The sequence below is a fragment of the Bombus pascuorum genome, chromosome 5 (assembly GCF_905332965.1).
Source record: "Bombus pascuorum chromosome 5, iyBomPasc1.1, whole genome shotgun sequence".
Lineage (NCBI taxonomy): Eukaryota > Metazoa > Arthropoda > Insecta > Hymenoptera > Apidae > Bombus > Bombus pascuorum.
Window position 1 is genome coordinate 1,438,075 of NC_083492.1, and position 26,667 is coordinate 1,464,741.

A 26,667-nucleotide genomic window follows, 5' to 3' on the forward strand; every position below is an offset into this window, starting at 1 on the left:
TCGGTGGTTAGAGGTCTCGCAAAAGGTGACGGAATTCCAGTGTCTGTGGAATCATGGAGGTCAAAGACCCACACGATGTCCAGCTAGCTCAGAGGTCAGCAATATCATCCGAACTTGAGGAAGTTTCGAGAATATCCGACATCAACCTATGGCTCGTTCTAAGCTTCTCGATAGCATCGGAATTTCCGGATAGCTTGGAAAACTCCGATTTCCTCTGAATCATCGGATACCCTTGCAACCATCGATATCTTCGAAGGCTTCTGTAACCACCGAGTGCTTTGAAACATCACAATACCTAAAACTCTCGTCGAATCTAATTCGAAATCATCTACGAACCAAAAATCACTGAATTCTACTGGAACTAACATTTGCAAGATTTTTAACTTTCTTTTTATTAAGTTTGTATAAGTTGCGTGTAATTGTTTGTATAAATTGCGGCATCTAAATATGACACTGAAGTAGACTTGCATCTGTTTAAAAGTGTCGAGGTTGAGTTGACTGATCGAAGAACGAGTGGATGAATTTGTAATAGAAAATTATAATTAAAGGTATAAATATAAATACCGTAAAGTTACGGTATTTAAAAACGGTAGTTGGAAGTCACAGCGTTGTAAATTATTTAGTTCGCGTTCGTTCGAATCTCTTTTTAATTCTTTTTTATTTACTTGGTTTGAAATATTCCTTCAAATTCTGCTATCCTAAAGGATCGAGTCTGTTGAGGTTGAGGTTGACCGATCGAAGAACGAGTGGATGAATTTGTAATAGAAAATTATATTGAAATAATTAAAGGTATACGTATAAATATCGTAAGGTTACGGTATTTAAAAATGGTAGTTGGAAGTCACAGCGTTGTAAATTATTTAGTTCGCGTTCGTTCCAATCTCTTTTTAATTCTTTTTTATTTACTTGGTTTGAAATATTCCTTCAAATTCTGCTATCCTAATGGATCGAGTCTGTTGAGGTTGAGGTTGACCGATCGAACAACGAGTGTGTAATGAATTTGTAATGGAAAATTATATTGAAATAATTGAAGGTATAAGTATAATTATAAGTTTATGTTGATTCAGATCCTTACTTTCTTAGTGTTATTAGATAATGGAATGATAGGGAGCACGTTCATATATTTATAGCAAAAGGACATTACCAAAAAAGTTAAGCTTATAGCTTGGGCTAGAGGCTACAGGGAACGTAAATAGAAATCTGTTTATTACCCAAAACATAATGTTTTTTTTTTTATATTTTATTTTGGTTATTTTACAATTTGTCCTTATGGACATTTGGTAAAGTGTTATATCTTGTTGGTGAAGAAAAAAAAAAAATAAAAATAAAAAATAAATATAGCATGTGGGCGGCTACCCCCAGCGGGGTGCCAGCTTCGTTTTTTTTTTCTAAGTTATATTTTTTATGATCAAAACATAATGTATACTCAAGGATACAATAATATGCACCTCTCCTTATTTAGAATATTTCTGGGAAATAGCAGTCTCCAGGTCACGAATATACATAAATAAAGACGTAGAGTTTTTCTTGAAGTAGCTACTTCAACAAAAAGTATCTTATGTCATTTCTTTATTAATTAAGTATTTGAAAATGAACATAGGATCACGATGATTCGATGTAATCTGGCTGATTATATCTCACTGTAAATAAATCTTCACGGTTCCAAAGTCAAACGAAAGTATATTTTAGGTTACCGCGTTGTGATTATCGTAAGTCCTAACTGCCTTACCTAATCTTCTCGAGAGTTTGCAGTGAGGTGGCAGTGCCTTAAGGCGGTCTGTATCCGAGCTGTTACTCGATCCCGAGGCTTCGTTACAACTTTATAGGTTCGTTATACGAAACTTATCTCCATTTTTCCATTCGAATACCTTATAGTTCTTTGATACAATAAAAACTATTAATCAAATATTAATAAATATCGTTATAAACGTAATATTCGATAAACAATTGAAATAATTCGATGGTGATTAGACGATCGTACAATTTTCCGTATTTATGGAGAATTTAAAAGTGGTAAAACGTAGAGAACACGGAAATATGCAAATTGAAGTATTCGTTCTAACATTTAGTATGCGAAACGAATCTCTATTTAATTGCATTTAGTTCCATTTAATTGCATTCATAAATGTATGGATTTTCATAAATTCGTGCGCAGTAGTAGCGATTAATATCGAATCTTTGATCAAACGTATAAAGATATCGCTGAATATTTCACGAATAATTATTTCAGAGGAATATCTCCAATCTGCGAAAAATTCTCTCGAAAATATTAATCGTAAAAATGATCGCATAAGCTCTCCAAAGCAAAGTAATTAAAAACCACCAACTTTAAATTCAAACGAAAAGAATTCTTTGAAAGCCTCATTTACATATTTCGAAGGTTCACACTCGCAACGTAACTTCGATCAACGCGAGCAGCCCCAATGGCAAAAACACGTGGCTATCATCCTTTCGATCTGAGTCGGAAATCTGAACGTTGTCGGATGTCTAGAGCACTCTGGTCTAATGAAATCGTGGTCGTTATTACCAGGGGCATGCGAGTGAATTTTTTCTTCTTCTCCCTGTTAACGTTGTAGGGTGGTGTTGGTGTTGGAAAAATTTGATCATGCGAGGTCCGTATCGCCTGGCCTGGAATATAAGATGGCGGAGTGCAAGCACTCGCCCTGGGAGAAGGTGTAAAGTTAAACAATTTACGGAACTCGGCTCGACACCGACTCGCTTAGCTTATGGTAAAATTATACCGTCGCCGTGATCGACAGTCTCGATAAACGTAGACCAGGATACAACTTTTCTCACGCGAATCCTTCTTCGTATAAATCACACCGAGCTCGAAGTGTATTAACATTTTTCGTCTTCCTCGCGCGGAGTAGCCGTCTCGAAGAAAGAAAAGATTTCACTCTAGCAGATTGTGTTCGAACGCTTACAGTATCTGTGTTATACTTTCACGTTCTGAAATTTCATTGGCGCTACAACGAGAGCCGATTATCAAGATTACGTTGGTAAAGTTTCAGAGGAATCTGAAAATGCGAATAGAAATTACAGTTAGCGCAAGTGCACGTATATTTTGCAACGAAGATCGCGAAAGCATCTAAGTAGTTCAATTATTGAATATATCGACACTCGCTCGAAATATATAAATTTGCTGTGATTGGTGTCGAAATACTTTCGTGGGTCACTGTATTTAATCCTTTAACAATACTGGTTCATGCTACACGTGTCTTTCATTTTTCATCGGTAGGTAAATCGATCATTTGTTTTTTATCAACTTTGTCAGAGATTGAAATTGCTTGGTGTCCGAGTCACCAGAAGAAGTATCGACTTTATAAAAGTTGATTTTGATCGTTTAGGAAAGACACAGACATATCGGGACGGTAAATCCTGGGTTGCGACTTAGTAATAAAGAGAGTGGAGGCGGTGTATTTGAAATATGGTCAACTTTGTCAACAGTGAACTACGCTGGATTGCAAAAAAAGAAAAAAGCAAAAACAAAAAAAGGAAAAGAAGGAAATATCGTAGTTATTGCTGGACTTTTGACTTTCCTCGTAATTTCTATTTATCTGGAAAGAGTTGAACAGTAACATAGGAAGGACATCTTTCTTTTTGACAGAAAGAAAAGTATACGGCGAAAGTTCCCCTCTAATGGGACCAGTGTTTGCTCTTATAGTTAAGATCAACGGGTAATATTCGCTATAAACTTAATATCAGATAAGCTTTATTACGATGTTAAAGTATTAATCCTTGCCTTGACGCAATGGACCATCAACCCTCGAAATGATCCGCGTGATAGTAATCGTTCGTTACGAATTTCGATATTATGCGGTTAAATTTTCTGGGAGCATAGAAAATTGCCAATAACGATAAGATAAATATATTATTGGTGATGAATAATTTACACAAATTACGTTATTCTTTTCTATTCTTTGATTTTATTTCGTTATCGATAAAAAGGCAAAGTAGCTTTGGAAATTTTTATCTGATTAGAGGTTCGAAAGTTTATTCTACCGTTAAAATGTTAATTGATAACGGTGCAGTTTTGAAAAGTGCAGTGAACTATTTTGTGAAATTTTTTATTTCTGGCCTGAAATTTTTGAAACTCGGTTTTATGAAATATTCATACTCCATTTAAAGTATATGGGACTTTGTAAAACGATTTTGATAATATATACGATGCTGATACGTAAATGGCGTTAAACTAGCGTTAAATTTAATAGGAAAGTTTCCGAAATTGGCTCGGATCGTTTGCGATTACGAGTATCGTTAGATAAAAATATTTTTACACCGCTGCGTTCTAAGATTTCACCAATTCCTTAGATTTCGGAAATTTTAAGAAACGAAGAAATCCCTACACGTACGCGTTTAACGATCCTTCTCCGTCTATGGCTGTTGGTAAAATTCCTAGCGAAAGTTCAGAAATATTTAACAACGATTCTGATATTATTCCATCTATAACGACACGAGTCTTTTTTTTCAAAAATAGTTAGCTCTTCTCGATAATGAATATCTTCAAATAGATCCTACAAGCATCTAAAGTACTTCATTTCACGTCTTTATCAGTTTCGTAAAAACCGCAATAAATAATAATAACGAGACTATATATCTTAAATATATAATGTTTAACATTGTTTTATTAAAGTCACTAGCACTAATATTTTAATGAATAAAATTTTATCCGGTATTTTTATAATAGATAAGAGTTCATATTAATTTTAATTAATTTAATTTTTCTACACACGTCTCGATAATCGTACGCAACTTTACGGTGGGTAGTCGTCGCACGTCTGATCAATAAGATGGTTTGAATTTTTGCACGAGCGTGCAACGATCGGAACGCGTGATTCGTTTCGAACGGTTTCTCCTTTGCGAGGGAGGGGCAGGTTAAATTATGAAGCGAGAGATAACGTTGCTCAGCTATTATATTCACGGTCGGATGCTGGGTTCCAGCTTATGGCAGCAGGCTGCAGCTGCACGCTCCGATATGCATATATGCGAGCAGACCACCACACGCGTCTTGACCTTACACTTTCGTAATTGCTCGTACATGCATGGCATCACTGACCTATTAATTATTTTCACAATCTGCTAAAAATAAAAAAAAAAATGGATGGAGAAGGTTGGTCGAGAGTTCGAGCCCCGTTGAAATTTCCACACAGATCGAATAGCTAAGATTCTGTTATGAAATTCATGGTTGGAAATATCAATAACTCTCAAAAACCAAACTGTAAGACGCACCTTGTATTATCGGTTATCGGTTAAACAATTGTTTACAACTGTTGAGAATTGTGGATCTTCGGAGCCGAAATAATGTTATAGGAACACTGAATATACACTGAGGATTAATATTAAAATAATAATATGTTTATTTCATGGACGATTTCCCATATATTCATCGATACACACTTGCACGCGTCTCAGCACTTTCTTCTATACTCGACTGTTAACCGACTCTTCCAAATGCTTCTAAACCACTGCCAATCGTCTTTTGTCCTAACTAAGGCCTGGACGCCCTCTGACGCTTACACACATTTTTTTTTTTAATAGTTTATTTTGGTTTTTACAATTTGTCCTAAAGGACATTTGGTAAAGTGTTATATCTCATTGGTAATAAAAAAAATAAAATAAAATAAATATAGCATGTGGGTGGCTACCCCCAGCGGGGTGCCAACTTCGTGTTTTCTAAGTTATATCTTTTATGACGCCCTCTGACGCTTACACACATTTTTTTTTTTTTTTTAATAGTTTATTTTGGGTTTTACAATTTGTCCTGACGGACATTTGGTAAAGTGTTATATCTCATTGGTAATAAAAAAAAAAAAAAAAATAAAATAAATATAGCATGTGGGTGACTACCCCCAGCGGGGTGCCAACTTCGTATTTTCTAAGTTATATCTTTTATGAGTCTTACATACAAGTATCCACACACTGATACTCGCATACAAGTATCTCTAATACGCATTTAACCCAGCCCAGCACAGAAACGACTAACGCGAGCTAAATTTCATGGACTAAACAATTCTCAACAATGCGAACGATTCAGCTAACATCGTCGAGAGAAAGCGCGCAAATATAATATATTGTTTTGCAGAAATGAATTTTTCAATCTGTTCGGCGTAAAATATATCAAATTCGCGCGGTAGCTAAAACGTTAAAAAATTGTGTCAACACGATACGTTAATAGCGTAAACGATTAAACAACGGTGCTAAAGTAAAATATGTTCGATGGAGAAGTTGTAATTTATTCTATCCGAAAGTGGTCTCAGTTGGTCTGACCTATGATCCTTAAAATGGCTAAGCTTACATCGGTTGGCTGCGAGGTCATGACTATGAAATTTCGCGGATCGCAGGCTAGTCCGAGTAGAGTGCCTCTAACCGTTGTTCGTGTCTGGTCTCTTAACCCTGATTTGCTCCGTCTACGGTCCTTTGACATCTGAATTGTCCAGATTGCGTCCCAGGACCTTGGAGCGACTCGAACCGAATCCCGCAAGCTTGAAGAGAAATGGCCATGATTCCGGTTTCTCTCGTTTCTCGTGTTCTCAGGAAATTTTCCTATTGCGGAAAAATGCGGAATTGGATCTCCTCAGCCATCTCGTCCTTCAAAGATTCCGCTGCGTTACTTCGGGTTGCGTTATTTTACTTGCAAGTTTCACAATAGAAACAGCAGTTTCTTTTTCTGAAAAATTACGGAATGTCTGGTACGACACGCATAACGTATTCAGAAAAGTGGTGCAATGGCACGCGTGGAAATTCCATACAATTCTTTTCTCTTTTTTTTTTTCTGGTTCGACCGACACACGTGAGGCTACTACTCGTTTCCAGAGACAGGCCTCGTCTCGCTTATAAGCGCGTCGATGATCGATACGATCGATTCGCTCCAATTTCAGCGAGAGTATCGAGTTTTATCGGATCTCTGTATCCTCCTTAGCTGATCGTTGGCTGGTCTGTCGAGTACGCGAGGTACGTTCACCTTTCCCGTCTATCTCGTATTTTAAACTGCTGATTCGACGAACGACGATTTATCTCGGACACTGCAGCGACAGGCAAACATTATTACGCCTTGTTATCGGAAGCTGCAGCACACTACGTGTCGCCGTCCCATCGTTCCACACTCTTTTCTTCTCTGTTGTTTCTTTCGCGTCTAATATCAACGACCCTCTTCTTTGCTTAGCGAGTCTTTGTTCAACGAGAGTGAAAACCAGACAGTCTTTGTCTCATTGCCGTCGTTGACTTATCTCGTGCTTTGTTTTTGTTAAGCTTTTATCTTGTAATAGAGAGAGAGAGAGAGAGAGGACATGAGTGGATAAATGTATAATAGAAAAATATATTTAAGCAAGTTCAAGTATAAGTACAAAGTGTATGCTAGTCCAGATCCGCACGCTGGCAGCGTTACTTTACGAAGGAGCTTCGAAGCCATGAGCCTATGGGAATTTTTACGGAAAATTACGGAAAACAGGCCAATCAAAACAAAACAATCTGTGTAAGACACGTTCCTAGAAAACTACGAGGCTGAGAAGCCTCAAATTGATCTAGTGCTAGACAATACTCAATGGCTTCGAGAACTAAGAAAATTAAACTTTAGAAAAGATGTGGAGTTTTCTTTGAAGGACCCACTTCAACAGTTTTTCAAGGAATCGTCGAGTTATTTTTTTTAAGAAACTTTGTGCTGCATAGTTTAGTTTGTGCGAGATATGATGGGTTTCATTGCTATATATTTTGTATCGTTAGAAATGTGCTAAGCATAATATTCGAAATAATTAATCTTTAACGTGTGGTATTTATATATACGAAATGATAAAAAAGAGGAACAAGATATGAAAGATACATTTTTACGTAAATAGCTCTTCTTCTTTGAAGGATAATTCGAGACGATACAAGAAAGGTGTTTTTCCAAACGTAGCTGATGTTCGAGAAATAATAAAATTTTTAGTTTCCCTCTGGATATTATTCTAAAGTAAATTTCTTTTCCATAAAGTACACCGATTATTTATTTATTTAGCACACGTATTCACATAACGATGACTTCAAGTTGACGTTCAATATTTTATCGAATTAATGAAATAGTCAATGATAAGTAGAATAGGGAGGATTAGGATCAGACGACACAGACTACTCTGTGAAAACTAAAACTTCTTCTTCTGTTTATTGTTTCAAAAAATTCGATCTAATTAGCGCAATAACAATAAAGATTCTTCATCGATGAACAAAGTTGAAGCTCTGCCTAGTTTGAACGTAAGAAGGACTATAATTACAGAGCGTCCAAATTTCCGTGAGAACAGGTGTTACGAGCGTTTTCAATAGTAAGAAATCACAAAGTAGTTACAAAGTTTTTAGCCTCATTAATTTTGATTGATCAAGCTTTCTCTTTCCTAGTTGCTCGCAACGAGATTGTAACATGCGAATTCGTTATTAATCGCGAACACACGTATTCATATGTATAATACTCTTTACACGAAATATTTATTAAAATAAAGCGGCAAATCAATGCCAGCCGTTTTAACCCTTTTTTCCTTGCAATTAACAAAAGTTAATTTCTTGGTACATTCGATCTTAGCCTCGTTCAAAGACAGAAAAATTTAATGAGTGTGAGAAGTATCTGTATTCACTCGTTACTATCTTAATTAAAAGAGACCTTTCTCTCCTTGTAGAACAGTTATAAAATATCATCGATTGGAAAAGGTGCATATCTAATTAATACGAAGGAATTAACGAATCTTCTAAAGAAAGTATGTTTTAATTAATAAATGTCTCGTAAGGACGATAAAATTTACATTTATTCGCTTGTTTGAAAATTATCTTTCCAAATGAAAATTCGTGTTTCGAATGGTTGAGGGGTACTTTTATTTCGTTACTGAGAAAACAGGCCACGTTTCTTGCAATTTGAAAATAATAATTTCCAATCAATCGACAAAGTGAAAATAATTGAGCGACGCGTGGCATTCGGTGCGATGAATTTTTTTTGACTAGTTTCATTGCCTTGTTTTCAATGTTGCAATACGGAAGATAAATATTGATATTCGTAGATGCATTATCGATCTCGGATGCTCGCTTTATTTTCTCTTTTAATCAATTCAATATAAATTGAAACGAACAAAATATCGAGCTTTCACTTTCAAAGGCACGAAGAAGCGTTACTATGAAAGAATACCAAGTAGTCTATGTCGTATGATCATGATCTGGTTTTATTCTACTCGTTCCATCTTATATCGTTCGAATATCGATTCACTAAAAAATTGTAATATATCCAAAGCCACGGAAATCCATCGCTCTATGAATTTATAAAAAGACACGAGTAGGACTTTTATTTCGAATAATCCTTGCAAGGAATCGACATTTTCCTTTCGGTTATAATTTCTCTATTGCTTTTAAATAATTTGTTTGATTTTGCAAAGTTGTTTCAGTATCGATTTTTCTGTCAATTGTTGAATTAAAATCTCATAGATGTTGTTTCGCGAAGCTTCCGAATTGATTGCAACGTTTCTCAATTTAATTCCAACGATAGAAAGGTTAACAGGTTGAGTCCCGTTATCGAAGCTTTCGATTCGCCCGTGAAACTTGCCGCGAATCCTCCTGTCTCTCGATGTTTCCCCGTTTACGATCAAAGTCTTGCTGTGCTGCTTTATCAAACGAACTTTTCACTTAGCGGGCTAAAGAATCGCAAAACAGAACATCGAATTTCAATTTAACAATTCCTGGCGAGTATTAATGGCCGGAGGGACAGAGCGTGTGAATAGAAATGGGAATAAACGCGCGTAGTTGGACAGCGAGTTTCCTAAGATGTAATTATTCACTGCTCAGCCTTTTATAATAATGACAAATGACCATAGGCGTCCGTTCAGGCTGTCCTTTGCGTCTCGAGCAGCCGAAGCCGGTGCAGCGCCTCGAAATCCCTTTCCTGGCTACCACGCCGCGCCTAACGATTCTTTAACTCCTTCGTATCAAACTGCGGAACACCGACTGCGAGCACTGTATTAAATTGTACCGACGGAATTTCCACCAGACGTTTCGGAGCTCTCGAATCCTCGCAGCTGGCCCGCAGCTATAATGGATTAATTCTTGAACGATTTATAATGGATCATGGAAATACGAAGATTTTACGCTAAATATCTTACGCTTGGCTTCATATTTTAACAAACTCATATTTTATGAACGTGTCGCCAATTACAAGTTCTAAAGAAACTAACGTTTATTGCCTGCGATATTTCAAGTGTTCTATCGAAACGTGATCCACAGGACTTAGATCATCAGCAACGACATAAGAAAATGCGCTGATAAATTTTTCAATTTAAAATTCTGAAGGAACTAACGTTTATTGATCGGATTAATATATTAGGTTGTCCGAAAAGTTTCTTTCGTTTCATAAGGCGATAATAAATTTCTGTTTCATATTATTTTATTGAATTAGCTATGATTTCGTTCTATTTCTGTTATTATGTTCGTACATAATTCAATAAATTAATATAAAATTAATATTATTTCCTTGTAAAAGGAAAGAAACTTTTCGGACAACTACTATATACCTTGTACCTAAAAGTAATCTTAGGCCCCAAACAGCGCTTCCCGAGGAAATTTCAATCGAACGAGGCTTGGATCCGTTTCATAAGGAGAGCCTTGAGCCATAATTCAATAAATTAATACAAAATTAATATTATTCCCTTGTAAAAGGAAAGAAACTTTTCGGACAACAACTATATACCTTGTACCTAAAAGTAATCTTAGGCCTCAAACAGCGCTTCCCGAGGTAATTTCAATCGGACGAGGCTTGGATCCGTTTCATAAGGAGAGCCTTGAGCCATAGTTCAATAAATTAATATAAAATTAATACTATTTCCTTGTAAAACGAAAGAAACTTTTCGGACAACCTAATACTATATACCTTGTACCTAAAAGTAATCTTAGGCCCCAAACAGCGCTTCCCGAGGTAATTTCAATCGGACGAGGCTCGGATCCATTTCATAAGGAGAGCCTTGAGCCATAATTCAATAAATTAATATAAAATTAATATTATTTCCTTGTAAAAGGAAAGAAACTTTTCGGACAACTACTATATACCTTGTACCTAAAAGTAATCTTAGGCCCCAAACAGCGCTGCCCGAGATAATTTCAATCGGACGAGGCTCGGATCCGTTTCATAAGGAGAGCCTTGAGCCATAATTCAATAAATTAATATAAAATTAATATTATTTCCTCGTAGAATGAAAGAATCTTTTCGGACAACCTAATACTATATACCTTGTACGTAAAAGTAATCTTAGGCCTCAAACAGCGCTGCCCGAGGTAATTTCAATCGGACGAGGCTCGGATCCGTTTCATAAGGAGAGCCTTGAGCCATAATTCAATAAATTAATATAAAATTAATATTATTTCCTCGTAGAATGAAAGAATCTTTTCGGACAACCTAATACTATATACCTTGTACCTAAAAGTAATCTTAGGCCCCAAACAGCGCTTCCCGAGGTAATTTCAATCGGACGAGGCTCGGATCCATTTCATAAGGAGAGCCTTGAGCCATAATTCGATAAATTAATATAAAATTAATATTATTTCCTTGTAAAAGGAAAGAAACTTTTCGGACAACTACTATATACCTTGTACGTAAAAGTAATCTTAGGCCCCAAACAGCGCTTCCCGAGGTAATTTCAATCGGACGAGGCTCGGATCCATTTCATAAGGAGAGCCTTGAGCTCTTTACGCGTTGCTCGATTCGCAGTATCTAGAAGAAGATCGGCCTTATTTGCGCCTGGCTTTTAGATAAAATCCAGGACGCTTTGATATCGTGACACCCGGGGTTTCGTCAACGAAGTTTTCATTTCTCCAGGGTTTTACTGCGTACTTGCTGCCCTGTTTGCGACACCTTGCTCTCTTTGAGCCGCGTTGAAACCCAGCAAGGTGATTATTTCGGATGGCATGCATCAAGGGAAAGAAAGATCGGAGTAGCCAGCCGCCTACCGAGCAACGTGTTATTTGAATTCGAATACACGCGGTGTGTTGCTACGTGGAAAGGACGTCCGATTTACATTAAATTTACATTGCTATAACTTGCTTCCGCGTTTGAGATTGATACGCCAAGCGAAATCTTTCTGCGTCTCTTCGGTGTAGAATCTCACAGGAATATACATTCATATAGGTAGGTTGGAAGAAAACGTCGATACGCGTCGAAAACGAACTTGGCAAACTCGTCATTTCGCTGTTTTTATTACAAGATTGGCGCGAAGCTTTTTCTTTTCTTTGTTTGTTTGCTTATTCAGATTCCAAGAGACTCGATTTCGATGGTGTCGTGTCGAACGAGCAAGATCTTTATTCGATTTTCTGGTCGTTGAGCGTTAATTAATTCTTTCATTCTTTCATTCGGTTGCACGATTATGCAACTTCTAATTATGCAGATTTTATTCTGCCACGTAATCTTTCTTTACGAAAGACACGGATAATTGCTTCGCGTAAGAAGCGCAAAGTGGAAGACTCGTGTTAGGCTCTTGCAATATGCAATTTATTCCTTCACGCGATATCGTATTGCCTGTCTATTGCTTCGTGCCTTCTTCGCATTATCAACGTCATTCGTAGTCCCGATCATAGTAATGACATCTAACGTTGTTACATTTAGCGCTGTTGCAGGTGTCACGTCGGAGACACATAAATCACGAAACCGATAGATCGCCGGTGATCTCCTCGCGTCGCAGCTCGAACGTTTCACGAATAAAGTGAAGGAATTGAATTTTGTATATGATAATAGAATTTATAATGCAAATCCAACCGAACGACGGTTCAAAGTGTTAGAAAAGAACGATTAAAGCGTTACAAGAGATTTATTCAAAGTGTTTTAACAGACTGACTCGAGCGCTTATTTTGGAGGGTTTTTATACCGAGGTTTTAGTCCCTCCGGAGGAATTGTTGTCCGATGTATCTCAGAGACGCCTATTCCGTTACTGTTTGGTTATTGTTTCGATGCCTGTGGTACGCAGGATATCTAGCCTATCCTATTACTGTTTCCGAGCGGGTGGTCCTCTTGAGCGTGTGACACAGACAACGTCGCTGCGTTCAATGCTATTTACCATGTATGTAATTACCACCTAATGACAAAATCCGCAATCACTTGGTTGCCAATCCAATAATACCGAGAGTGTCGATGCGTTCTTCGATCTCCGCACCATAATATCGTCAAGTCCGACAAACCGAGTCAAAAGCCTCGAGATTCTCCTATCGTTCTCCTTAATCGTCCCTTGAAAATTCCATCTGTTTTGATTTCAGGTGTCGTGGGTTCGCAGACGAGGCGACGAACTGCATTTGCTCACGATCGGCTTGGACACGTACGCGAGCGACTCTAGGTTTTCGCTGGCCCTGGAGAAGCCGAATGATTGGCGGTTGCTTTTGCGTTCGGCTACCGAACGAGATGGCGGCGTGTACGAGTGTCAAGTCAGTGCTCATCCGCCATTAATCAGAACTGTCCATCTCACCGTGTCAGGTGAGTAAATGTGTCTTTGTACGCGCGTGTATGTATCTCTATCGCTGGCCCGTTAGTTGTCAGAGTCGAACAGCAATCGCGGCCTGCAATTTCTATCCGGCGAGGCCTCTGCTCTCTCGAATATATGTGCCCTTTGATCCGACGACTTCGGTGTCACCAATAAATCAGCCACGGCACGGCACTGCTTATAGAGAGACAGCCATGCGATGGTTCCCTCGCTAATCAACCGTAACGAGAATTTGACGGCAATCCCGACGATTATCGGTTCAACGTTTTTCCTCGGTGATTTGAGATAATGGACGCTTGGCACCCTGTTCGCGTGACTCTAACACCTTCGCCAAACCTGAATTTCTACGACTTAAAATAGCGTTCTCCGCAGAACGAGCTTCTATTCTGGTCGCTCGTTAACGAGAATTTTGGTTTACGCAGACTTTTACTTCGAATTAGTTGGCTGTGGTTTGCGTTTGAAATCGCGCGAGATTAATAGAGAGTTTGAAAGTTTGTATAGAAATTTATTTCTGTATAGAATATGATTTTGGTGGGCGGTAGATATTCAAATTAAAAGTGAAAGTTGCAGTTCGAATCTACGTTCTATTCTTTTATTTCGAATCATTTATCAGCGTGAATTTGGGGTTACGTAGACGGACTTTGAGTTAGTTCGCTGCTATTTAAGCTGATTTTCGTTTGGTAGTTGGAATCCTGTGTTTGGAATTACAAGAGATTAATCCTCGTTTGGCGAAAGCTCGATCTTCGTCGTCGCAAAAGTCGAACGTGTTATCGAGTTGCAGGAAAAGCTTGGAACGGAAAAGGAAGATTTCAAGGAATACCGTGTTCTTATAGAACTAGAATTTTCTGATGTATCAGCGTGTCGAAATTAAAAATAAAATTTCACACGTAGATTTGGATTCTGTTCTGTTGTTCGGCCGTTTATTAAGATACAAGTAAATTGTAAAACGAGGGAATAAAACACGAAGGGAGATTTTAAACATAATATTGGCTCGAGGATAGTATCGGTGGCCGTAGTTTATCGAATTAAGAACGAAATTTGAAATTTAAATTTCGATTTTAGGTTGGATTTAAAATTTAAATTCCAACGGGGGTTGAATCTTAATTTCGGATTTGGGAATTTTGAAGTCAATTAAAATGGCTTTATAAGATGAGACTAGACCATAGTATATAACGAAAAATCCAATTTCCGAATCCAATTAAAAAATAAACTAACATTTAAAATCGTCAAAAATTGAACGCTCACACTCATAACTATAATACATATGAAATTGCTTTTAAATGTGTGTGTCTTTGCAGCTAGGACGGTGGTCAGAAGTTAGAAAGGGTGTTTCTTGATGAACGGAGTAAACGATAAAGGCACGGAAACGGTTAAATATTAAACTACAACGTTTGCAGTGACCACGGGTTCGGTTATTACACGTGGCGGTTCTGCGGAATCGCTGTAATTTCAAACCGTATCGGGCAAATTATAATTCTCTCAAGTGCAGTTAAACGCAGCAACCTGAAATACCAACAGAGTCACTTTAAACTCGTACAGCTCGTTCCTAGCTATTACGGTTGCCGGGAGAATTGCGAATTTTCGACTACAACGTGTTGCCAATTGAACCGTGAAAACAGTTTTTCGATTTTCTTCCAACTTCCGCCATATATACGCTGGGTAGTTTTGGAAAATCCAGCGATAGTCGTCGATCGTTACGTCTTTTTTTTCAGCCAGATTCGGACAGATTCGTTCTAAGCGACTACTATCTAAAGCTACGATAAGTTCGAAATAACGAAATCGATATCGTAATTAACATAGAATTGATCCTCTTTAAGCAACATCTTCGAACTTGAAGAAAATTTTCAAACAACTTTGCACAAAAATTTAAGCAACCCTTTATTCGACTAAATAGAAAGTTTTACCACTGGCAGAGAATATTCATCGATGGTGGACGATCCCGTAGTTTGAACGGTTAATGAGGAACTCGTTGAAACCGCGAACAGTTGCATATTACGGTGTCTCTAGAGTTAATCTCGTTGAAGAGAGCAGGACAAAAAGCAAGCCCATTATTCTCTTAATCTAGCCTTGCAAAGTATCTCGGGAAAGTTAGCCTGGTAGATACATAATCCGCGGCGTTCTGCGGAACATTTTCGCTACACCATAAATCACGAAGGCTCGCGTCGTTAGGGTGGTCCTTGTCGTGGCATAATGGCGATCTTGCAGCTGTAACGATGTCCTCGTGCCACTCACGACTCACCGTGCATACACCCCTTAATTGGACCTCTGTCTCATCTTTGCGCCTGTATCCCCTTTGCCCATCCTCAGCGTTTATCTTCTTCGTCAATTTTTAAATACGATTCGTCGAGAATATCCTTAAAAAAGACTCTCTATTCTTTACGACATTTTGGTAATTTTTTTACATTAAATTTTCGCAAATTGAATCAAATTAAATTAAATTAAAGCAATTACGTAATAGCACGAGATAAGCGTTTGTCCCGTTGGCATTGAGTCGATCGCTTTAATCGTTCTTTCGCATGAATAAATCTGCGTTTCTCGTTGACGTTGGCTTCGTTTCATTTCATTAGACAAATCATGTCTGTCGTTACGTTTTCAGAAACTTTTACAGTTTAATTCAATCTGTTGCAACGACGAGATGCACGAGATGTCGTTAAATAAAAATTGACGCCTAGGGTGCGATCCGTCGTACGGAATTTAAATATGTATGAAGCCGTGGCAAAACTGAAGCAAGTTGGACGGCAAACGAATACAAGCGCGCTTAGATGTCGGGAAAGTAGATAGTTGGTGGTGAATCCAACGGCGCGTGTCATAAAATGTCGGTTTACGATGCCAACAACTGAAAAGCGTTCGGTTCGACAGTGCTACGGAAGGTCTTGCTACGAGTCCGTTAAACTTCACGTCTTCGTGCTTATTATTCCTTGCCGGGCTTATCATTCCTTGAACCTGTTCTCTTTCCATTTCCTCGGATTTCTTGCGCAGTTAAAGAAACGACCAAAGCGCGAAGTTACTTTCCACGCGATTTTTTCTTCCAATTTGTTCGAAGAAAGTAAAAATATTAATTGACTTCCTAATGGACCATATTGGTCGTTGTACGTATGCAATTTCGTGACCGGTTGATCATTTGCTCGATGATTTAAATTACCTAGGTAGTTACTAACGAACGATCACATCTTCCATGAGACTAAAAGTCGTTTTAGTGCTTATGAACGGAAGTACGTGTACATAGAACTACGGTCAGCCACAAAACTCTTAAAATAAAGTACATCTCCTGAATATAGGATATTACGGCAAAAATTATCGAGATACGTGTAATTTTGTGTGCTACATTAAATTAGCCGCGTGTAGTGACATACATATACATATACATATATCCCATAAAACAGATGAATGCAACTGTTCCGTGAGTAGTGTGGTACAAAAGATGGAGAGACAAAGAGAGTGCTGAGACGCGTGCAAATGTGTATCGACGAAGATCTTGTAAATCACATATTAAATAAATCTGAAACTATTTTGATATGGATTCTAAGTATAATGTAAATGTTCCTATACATTTATTTCGGCGATTAAGACCCGCAATTCTCAACAAAAACGTTAGCTCCGCGAATCTTTTTAGCGCGTTGACATACATACTGTAAAAATGTAATACAATTTAGTCGTTCTGACCCGCGTACTAAGATAAAGAAAAGGTAAACGATTATAAAATACAACGTTGAAATACAAGCTGTGTTATATCTACATGAAATAAAAATAATAGGATCGAGATGTACTGACATCTCCTCACGTAAGCATAAATAACGTCTTTCTATCACCTTGACGTTGACAAAATTTAAAGTTTCGTAAAGTTTCCGATGTGGATTTATCCCACACTTTTTGTGAGTCGAGTGTCCGAATTGGTCTGATTCATTTTCGAAATACATCGATGATAATTGTATCGGCGTGTAAGTATAAATAACACAGTGACAAACGGCGATTCTACTTTCTTTGGTAAGTCAGATGTACAAAATTCGATAGGTTTGAGAAGATTCTCGCGACTGGTCGTAGATATCGACTCGAATCTCTGTCATGAAAGGATTCGAGGTCTCTTAAACAAAATGTTACTATCAAGAAATCTCCTTGAATTTTTTCATGGCACGAGCTGCGAAAGTGGCAGGTTTATTTGAAAAAAAGGAGGTGAAAGGGTATGAATCGACATAACTCGAGCTGGCACGGGTTTAACCGTAGCCGCGTGTTTTCATAAAAACAGCTATTTACTTTGCCGCATTGGAATACACGTGGTTGTTCATGGAAAAGCAATACGACACCTTTTGGGCACGTACGTGCAATTTTCAACGAGCGGCACGGTCCGCGCACGAAAGTGCACCCTTTGTCGGCTGGCTTTTCAAACAAATGCGCAAAGAGGGCCGTAGGGTTCGTTTCAAGTAGTTCACAGGCAACAGGAAAATCTACCTCCTTTTATTTTACCTTTTCCTGGATAACCATTCATAAAAGAGTCTCCTTTCTACGTGTCTTTCGTCGTACGCGATGTTCCTTAGAGGATCGTCTATATTTCAATAGGCGAGGCGAATGGAAACTCTGGCAATTTAATTTACTCAATGGCTATAGTAGATAACGTGTGAAAAAAATGATTTCTGTAAAGACGAAGCGTTGTAAAATTATTTTAGAACAAAATCGTTTCATCTCTTTTGTCAGATTAACTTTTTCGGCGTTTAATTTTTTTTATTCCGTGCTTTGCTCCTTTCAATTTTCCACGAATGCATAAATATGTACGGTCTAATTACGAAGGAACATATTAATTTTACAATTTTAAACGTCTTTCTGTAATTTTAATCTGCAAGAATTATGCGCCTCGCTTTAGGAACGAAGCGTAAGAAGTTAAACGGATTATGGGTGAGAGATATCTTCTTAGAATAGACTGTTTTATCTTGATTACTGGTGTCAGCAGCTAAATCGCAATTAGAAATTACAAAAATACCATAAAACACAATTCTCACCATCCACCTCTCGTAGAACAATTGCACAGGTAGAAATAACGTTCGATTATTCCCTTGGCCCTTAGATTACTCAATTTTCTTAATACCTGTGTTAGCATTAGTTAACCGTCGCGTGCAATTGCACAACGATTTTGCCTTCTAATTTGAACCGATAAGATTTAGCCGCGGACGAGTTTCCGCAGCGTTACACTTCAAAAGGCGATTTGATTGACGTTCGCGACTACGTAATACGTAGTCGGATTAAGAAGTGACAAGTCAGATAAAGGTAACGTGCCCGCGTTTCTATCTCGCTGCTTTTATTTCCTCAAAGATTTTCCTATCTTTGATCAAAGCGTTTTTTTCCCTCCTCTATTTCTACGTTAGTTTCCAACCGAACATGTACAGATACGTCGTTGCTGGTATATCTTTTCCCATACATGAATCTAGATAGCCTCCAAGCTATTTCGTTTTTATTCGATTTATGTTTGTTTCGGGAAAAGAATGATTCACGCAGTCGGATAACGTGATAAATTGACGGCTGGTTTTGCGAAATATCCTTCGTGCTTTTGCCACAGATGATTCCGTTAACGAAGGGAAACCGCTGAAAATAATGTCTATAATATCTTAGAAATATCAATCAAGTCGATGTTAATCCTGTCACAGCGTAACGCCAATAGAGTATCTTTGTCAAATCCTTAAATATTAATTCATTTCCTCCGCAGGATTGAAAATAGATATCTTTCAGATCTCTCTGAAAATATCTTGAAATTCGGAACGCGAGAGATCTTAACGACGAAGATACTGTACCTTCTTTCGAATTCTTCAATTCCACTGTCGATCAACTTTTGAAAAGATGTTTGTGCGGAAGTATATATATTAGTAACTGTCACTCTATTTTATTTTCAAAACTAAGGACTATTTTAACGATAGAAAGTTACGACCGAATAAGAAACGAACCAGTGACAGGGCTTAAAGGCACGCGACAATGTAGAAGGGTTGAGAAGGTCTTTTGTAAAAGAATAATTCGCATCACTTCGAAGGAAGTTAGCGTCGATCTACTCGCGTAATGTAACGTCGTTTCACGAATGATCGAGCATGTTTGAAAATAGCCAGCGACGAGATTCGGAATCAGATGCAAGCATCCGCAACGCGGTCACCAATACCTAGCAGATTGGCGTCCGGTCTTCCATGAACAAGGACTTTGAGGTATCTGCTATTGAAAGTCAAAGAGCGTGCAAGAACATTTCCCGTGATGTGCAACTTCGAACAGCCATAACTTGGAAAGGGAAGCGTTCGTAGATATACGTACATTCATGCGATATTTGTTTCATTCGGACAGCCCGGTGAAACATACTCGGGAAATTTGCTTCAATGTTCCAGACATACTGCACACGGATCTAACGTAAACATCTGACGAACGTGCAATTTGAATATTAGACGTCGTTACGTTATTTCCAGATTTCGTCTCTTCCGTCTTTACGTCCAATTTAATCAACTTATTTCGTATAGTTTATTTTATTTATGTTTCATCGGAAAGATATTTCGGTATATTTAACGCTAGAACTACCATTTCAGTCAAGTTGGTTGGTTTTACAATTTTATTTTAAAATTCCTATTTTATGTTATATCTTTTTCCGCGATGATGTAATGACTTTTATAACGATAACTAAAAGAATAATATAATGAATTTTATTTTGTTGTTTATGTATTCGAACTGAAAATAACTTTGTATCAAGGCTACCTATGCCAATGCTAGTTGAAGTAACCGGTAATTGTCAAAGTGTAAAAGGGTCCCGCAATCTGTTTATCGAACCCCAATTAACCGCAACTTGCCACACGTTTTTCAAATTTTTACCGCGTATCATTCGATACGACGATATCAGTTATCGGAAAAATTCCAGATCCATCGCCAGATCTCCAGATGCTAAAACTAGAAATACCACAACTTTAAGATTAAATTCTAGCACTACTTCATGTTATATTTTCGTTCCGCAATGATGTAACGACTTTCGCAACGATAACTAAAAGAATAATATAATGAATTTTATTTTGTTTTTTGTGTATTCGAACTGAAAATAATTTTGTATCAAGGCTACTTATGCCAATAACAATCGAAATGACTGGCATTTGTCAAAGTGTAAAAGGGACCTACGATCTGTTTATCGCACCTCGACCAGTTTCCTCGTTTTCTACAACTTGCCACACATTTTTCAAATATTTACCGCGTATCATTCGATACGACGATATCAGTTATCGGAAAAATTCCAGATCCATCGCCAGATCTCCAGATGCTAATACTAGAAATACCACACCAGTGAAAACGACTGGTTCTACAATTTTATAAACGTGTCGACCCTCGATTAGGGATCATGATCCCAGATGGATTAATAGTACCAAAAATGTTCTACGTAACATGGAATTCCTTCCGTAAGAAGGTAATAAATCAATAAATATGCAAATATTCCATTATTACGTATTTTTTAAAATCATTTCGACTGGTCTTGGTAGAAATAATTTCGTGTTAACTATCGGTAGTTCTAACGTTAAACGCGCTGTTTCGTAGATATTTTCGACGTTCGTATTTTTCGCAACGAGACTGTTGTCGTTTAAATCTTTCTTCGTGTAACATTCTTCTTTCTTAAATTAGATATCTGATATATAATATTCTATTTGAAATCGATGCTGGCAATAACAGTTTGTCGTAAAAGCTTGAAAATGTTGAGTTTCAAACGTTGACGAAGATTAGCTGACGTATTTACAATCCCTGGCATTTCCATCGTGTTTTCATTAGTACGTGGCGTTAGACAAAACGACGTTCCTTATAACGATAGCTCGACATTACGGGCAAGTATCTCATGATTCGTTGGGTTTGTCGTCGTAAATCGAAAAGTCGATCATTGCGACGAACCGTACCTCGTTCAACGTCGTTTTATCGCCACTCTCAGGTTCCACCGGTCGACTCATTGGGTCTGCGGCAGGCCGTTCATTCTATTAAGGCGCAATTATGCGTTGCAAGGGGGACATTATTAACGTTCTTACTATGCGCTGATAGTCTCGCTGACTTAAGACTGTGGCACAGATGTCATGCGAACTGAGAGAGGTTGTTTCGTCGATGTATGAAGAACAGTTGGAGCAGTTACGGAGGATGCTGATCGAACGAGAGTATCGCAGTGGAACTTCACGAGAATAGGAATGGAAATTGTATTATTTGTAGGTAGAACGATACCTATACGGAAATACATATTCCGTATCGATTATTCCGATACACAGCGTCGCTCAAAAATTAGTTTTTGAATTTCTACTTTATTTTGTCCGTTCGATTTGTATTCCTGAAAAATAAAAATATCCCTAGAGAACGATGATTTACGAAAAGAACGCTGAGAAATAATAACGCGAGCATCTCGCATCGTCACTGGCTGACCATCAGATTCTAGTATCTTTAACGTGCCAATTTTCTTCAACCATCTGACGCGGCTGTTGCGTTTATAAATTTGTTGGTTCGTTTGCCAGAGCGTATTTGTTTATCACATAAATGATAACTAAATAAGTGATAATAAATATCAATAAGTAAGAATAATTCGTGTATCGCTTTTGGACTCGTTTGTAAATCAGAAACATCTCACAAATACGTTAGCTTTTACTGTCACAAGTTCAAATAGAATTTCGTTTACACGGACTTCGGGGACATATAGTTTATATTCGATCGAATAGATAAATAAATCGGACAAATAAATTCAACGCACAGAGATGCATGTAGTCAAGCACTAGTTGAAATTTCGTTGAAATAAATGGAACTCGTAGAAAATTCAAGTGTATTTGATTATACGCTATTCTTTCTTTCGTGTTTGATTAATCTATATACGCTACAGTAAAGTAGAAAAGCTTGTTACGTATCGAAACGGAGAAAGAAAATGAGCTTCGAAGTGGACGTAGGGGTGAAAGTAGTCACGCAACGACGGAGCCGTTACATCCGTGCGTTTCCGGCGGAAACGTGTCAACTAGATCGCGTCCCGGTATTGTTCATGGCATTTTTACGGTGGCTGCGTTATTGGCGCACAGGCGTTTTTCAAATCCGCAGGCACAAAGACGATAAATCGAACGACGGAGCGGTCGGTTCTCGCGTCTCGGGAATTCGCCTGTTGACACCGCCTGTTCCATTGTACTCGGTGCGTATTTATCGGTTTTCATACACATCCCGTTTTCCAACAGAGTTGTCTAAGATCGATTAACCGGATCGTTCGAGCCGCTGGTAAACAGTCGCTCGGAAAAGTATTCGTTCGAACGCTTATTGAAATCTTCTTGAAAAGATGTATTTTTCGTTATACGAAACGTTGAAATTTTATTAACATCGTTAAGAGTAAATTGCGGGTTTTCATGCAGATTTACATTTTCACGGACTCGATTAAAGAAACAGAATTTAAATACGGACTCGCCTTGCCTAGTAAAAGTTAAAACGGGTATTGGGTTGGCAACTAAGTGATTGCGGATCCATGCATTACCACCTAATGACAAAACCCGCAATCACTTAGTTGCCAACCCAATATATTATTTTTGAATATTTTACATATTTTTGTATATTATACAAATTTTACGCGTCTGTGCGTCTTGAAACTTCAAATAAATGAAGTTAGGAACCTGGCACGATTCCTACGTAGTACGGATGACATAATTTTCTGTGATAAATACTCGAGTATTTTCGTGGACCGCTGCAGACACGATCGAATACAGAAGACTCGCCTCTTATACGAAATCTTCGCGAGTCATTGAAACATCGACGATAAAAATCACAAGGAAATGATGCGAGATATGTACGAGTTCGAACGACGAGTACGGAATCGAGCATACGTGGATAGAGAAAACCAGGACACGATCTGTCGTTTCGCCTTTCGAACACGCCACACGTGTTCGCTTATATCACTAAGGAACACCGGAATTTATGCCTATCACGCACCTGGTATTTCGGTCAAATATTTGATAAATATAGCACGAGTCTATCGTGGAAATATTTTTCTTATTGCTTTCACATGGCGTTTCTCGTCGATCGTTCTTGTTCCTTCGGGTTCTTCGTCCTTTGCTTTCGTGGAATTTATTGTTGTCATTAACCCTTTGCACTCGGAATTTTATTTCAATTTCGTTACCAGCAGCTCTCAACGCTTTTAAGCGTTTCATTTGAAATTTACTTTAACTAAAAAGTAAGAAAATTTAAATAAATAAAGGGAGAAACAAATTCACTCGAATACCAGTTTTATCCGCGCTATTGTTGTATTTTCTAATTTTTAAACGTACGATATATCTTGAAACAATCTCCAGGATGCAATCCTACTTTTCTTTCACACGTTTCACAAAACAAAAGGCGGGACTGAAAGAATGTCGAGCGAGACTCGACAAAGGAGCTCCTCGGATAAAAACTGATGTCGAGTCACACTCGACATGGGAGTGCAAAGGGTTAAACCGCAGGTATTTCAATTTATATGATTCAAATTCACATACAAAAAGTCCTAACCATATCGTTGTCACGGCAAATGAGAAACAAAATTTTGCATATTACGTATATTGCGTTCTTATACCATCGAATTCCACGTGGATATAGTTACCGCTAGACTGCCAATTTTTATGCGTTTATGAAAAATGTAAAGACAAAAGACTGCGTAATATGCAATAACGCGCAAAAATATATATGACATCCGAAATATAGTAACAGGTTTTCGTCGTAGTATTTGGTAGATAAAATAATTTTCTACCTAGGTTCCACCTTTTCCCCATCATATTCGTAAAGATGTGAATTCGTTGATTTACAACAAATATTCGCAAGCCAGACATTGCAATAGCGTTTTATGCCATAATACACTTTGGCGCTGTGCTCAGATGGAAACTTTTGCCGTGTTAGATGGTGGAGAGAATCGCGTGGGAATTATTGGTCACTATCGATCGAGGCTGCTCGTTATCGTACCAGTCATTTGCCGGTTATGCTCGATTTAAGAGTTTCGATAAGTTGGACTTGATAGCTGCTGTTGGAAAGGTCAGTGGTTACTTTTTGGGTTAACTGTGTCGGGTTAATGTTGCGAGACTTTCTTACGTGTGCATTACTGGCTGAAAGATTAGAATGATTTTCTTGCTCGTATCTTTGCTAATTCGTCGATTAAGTTTGTTATTCGGTGAAAATGAATGCCACTTTGATAGATCTTTGTCTATACATCTTTTTAGGTTAATGGGATTTTGATCGTGATTTAGCTTTTTCTTTTAAGTTATTCGACTCTATGGAACATTCTTGCAACGAGCGATCTCAAACTTTTCGTACTGTACGCGAAATTATTATCGATGGATGATTATGTTAATGAAACGAGGGAACATTAAATGGAACCAGATGTGTTCGTAGTTGATGCATTAATACGATTAAGATAATTATTATATATCGTTAATTATGTTATTGCGTCATCTAGGAGAAAGCTTCGTTTCATTAAAATTTTCTACGCGTTTCCGCGAATAGATACGAGAATAATAGGTAACAGGCATAAATAATCACAGAGAGCTGCTACGGAGAGCACTGTATAAAGATATTTAATTAAGAAAATTACATTTTACAATAGAGATTCTAATTCAACTCGAAAAGAATGCTTTTACTGAAACGTATGAAATGAACATTTTTAATCACGCTATTTTTCTCTAGTGTGTTTGAAAAATATTATGCACGAATGAGAATTATCACGAAGCACGAGAAAGCGTAGATGCGAAACGAATAGACTGAAGATTACGTTGTAACAATAAATCAAATTTCAAGAACTGTTCCTTGCGGTAGCTCCTACTGGAATCGAATTCGAGTTAAATCGACTTATCGAATCTCTCATGTAAACTAACGGTAACTACCACTAGTTAAGTATTGTGAGACGATATTTCGGTATCTACGTATAAACAATAAATTCATTACGAGCGTGTGTATTTACAAATTTTTCTTCTTAAAGTAATCGAATGCGGATTTCCTTGTTAATATCCAAGGCGAAAGTTTTACTAAAAGACAGTAAAAAATAAATAAAGCCAACGAATGAAAAGCAATATACTGCACTAGCAAACTAAACATTTCAAATTATCTAAAAAATTTGTCTCTTAAAGTATCATCTCATTAGTGAAACAGCAACGAAACAGGGTGGTTCTCCGATTTTTCGAAATTTTCCGTCGACTCGTCGTAAAATCGTTCCGATAATCGCCACGATTATCGTTACACGCGGTAATCAATTACACATCGAAAACACGAAGCTTCTGACGATCCGAGCGTCGTAAAAATCGTAATGTCGATACACGGTATCGATGATGCGCGTATTACAACATTAACGGTGTACCCAGTCGATTGATTTTACGATAATCTGAGTTTCATCAAGCGTACGGTAGTTCGCGAAGCTATTTAACGCTTTATATAGAAAACTTCTGTGCGTACACTGCGCGTGTTGTATACAACATTAAAAATTTTCATTATTATTTCCACGACACACGACTGTTACGATTCTATTGGCTAAATGCGAAACCAGTTTGAGAATATACGTACAAGTTATCAGACGTTTACTGCAAACCATACAAAGTTAGCGAATGAAACGACATTTCTAACATTTTATATATTTTTAAGAAAATATATGTCGAGTTCTCATTAATCTTTAAATGGATTATTTGCAATAGAGAAGATATTTATTAGTACAAATATAATTATTACAGAATTTGACAAGTAACCGTGGTAATTAGATACTCGAGATGCTAATGGCAATGATCTTAGGCTCGATAACGAATCCACGGTCACCGGGGTAGCCAACGTGCTTTCTCCCAAGCCCAAGTCGAACTGGACTCACTGGTCCACGAGTAGAACTCAATTAACTTCCCCAGTCCAAGTGGAACTGCACTTATGTACTCTTCTCCGTACCTCTTTGTACCCCTCGGGTCAACTATATTTTTAAGGAGAGCTATACAATTACTCCATACCTCTGTCAGGTAAAAACGTCCATCCCGTGACCGTGGCTACGTTCAGCGACCCGTCGTGTCACTTCGAGCCTAAGCCTATTGTCGTAATTCTCGGGCACGCATAATCGGATTAAATCATAAACAACTACTTCTAAGTTTTATTATTCAAGTACCGCTATAATGAAAGATTAAACTAGACTAGAGTATCGGGGGTCTTTCCAAAAATTCCAAAAGAAAGATCCCGATGTCCTTTCATCTCCGACGTATATATTTAGTGAAAAAAAAGTAACATACGACAC

At 37.8% G+C, this 26,667-nt stretch overlaps 1 protein-coding gene across 2 annotated transcripts in view; it reads left to right on the forward strand.

The window, feature by feature from the left end:
* LOC132906671 (peroxidasin-like) overlaps positions 1-26,667 on the forward strand; it is a 414,173-nt gene that overhangs the window by 119,465 nt on the left and 268,041 nt on the right. For both annotated transcript variants that reach the window (XR_009658022.1, XM_060959050.1), the window contains exon 6: positions 13,237-13,450. Coding sequence is in view for 1 of the 2 variants with exons in the window: in XM_060959050.1 (XP_060815033.1) it covers positions 13,237-13,450 (214 nt within the window). In the remaining variant the exon portion in view is untranslated. The remainder of the gene's footprint in view (positions 1-13,236; positions 13,451-26,667) is intronic.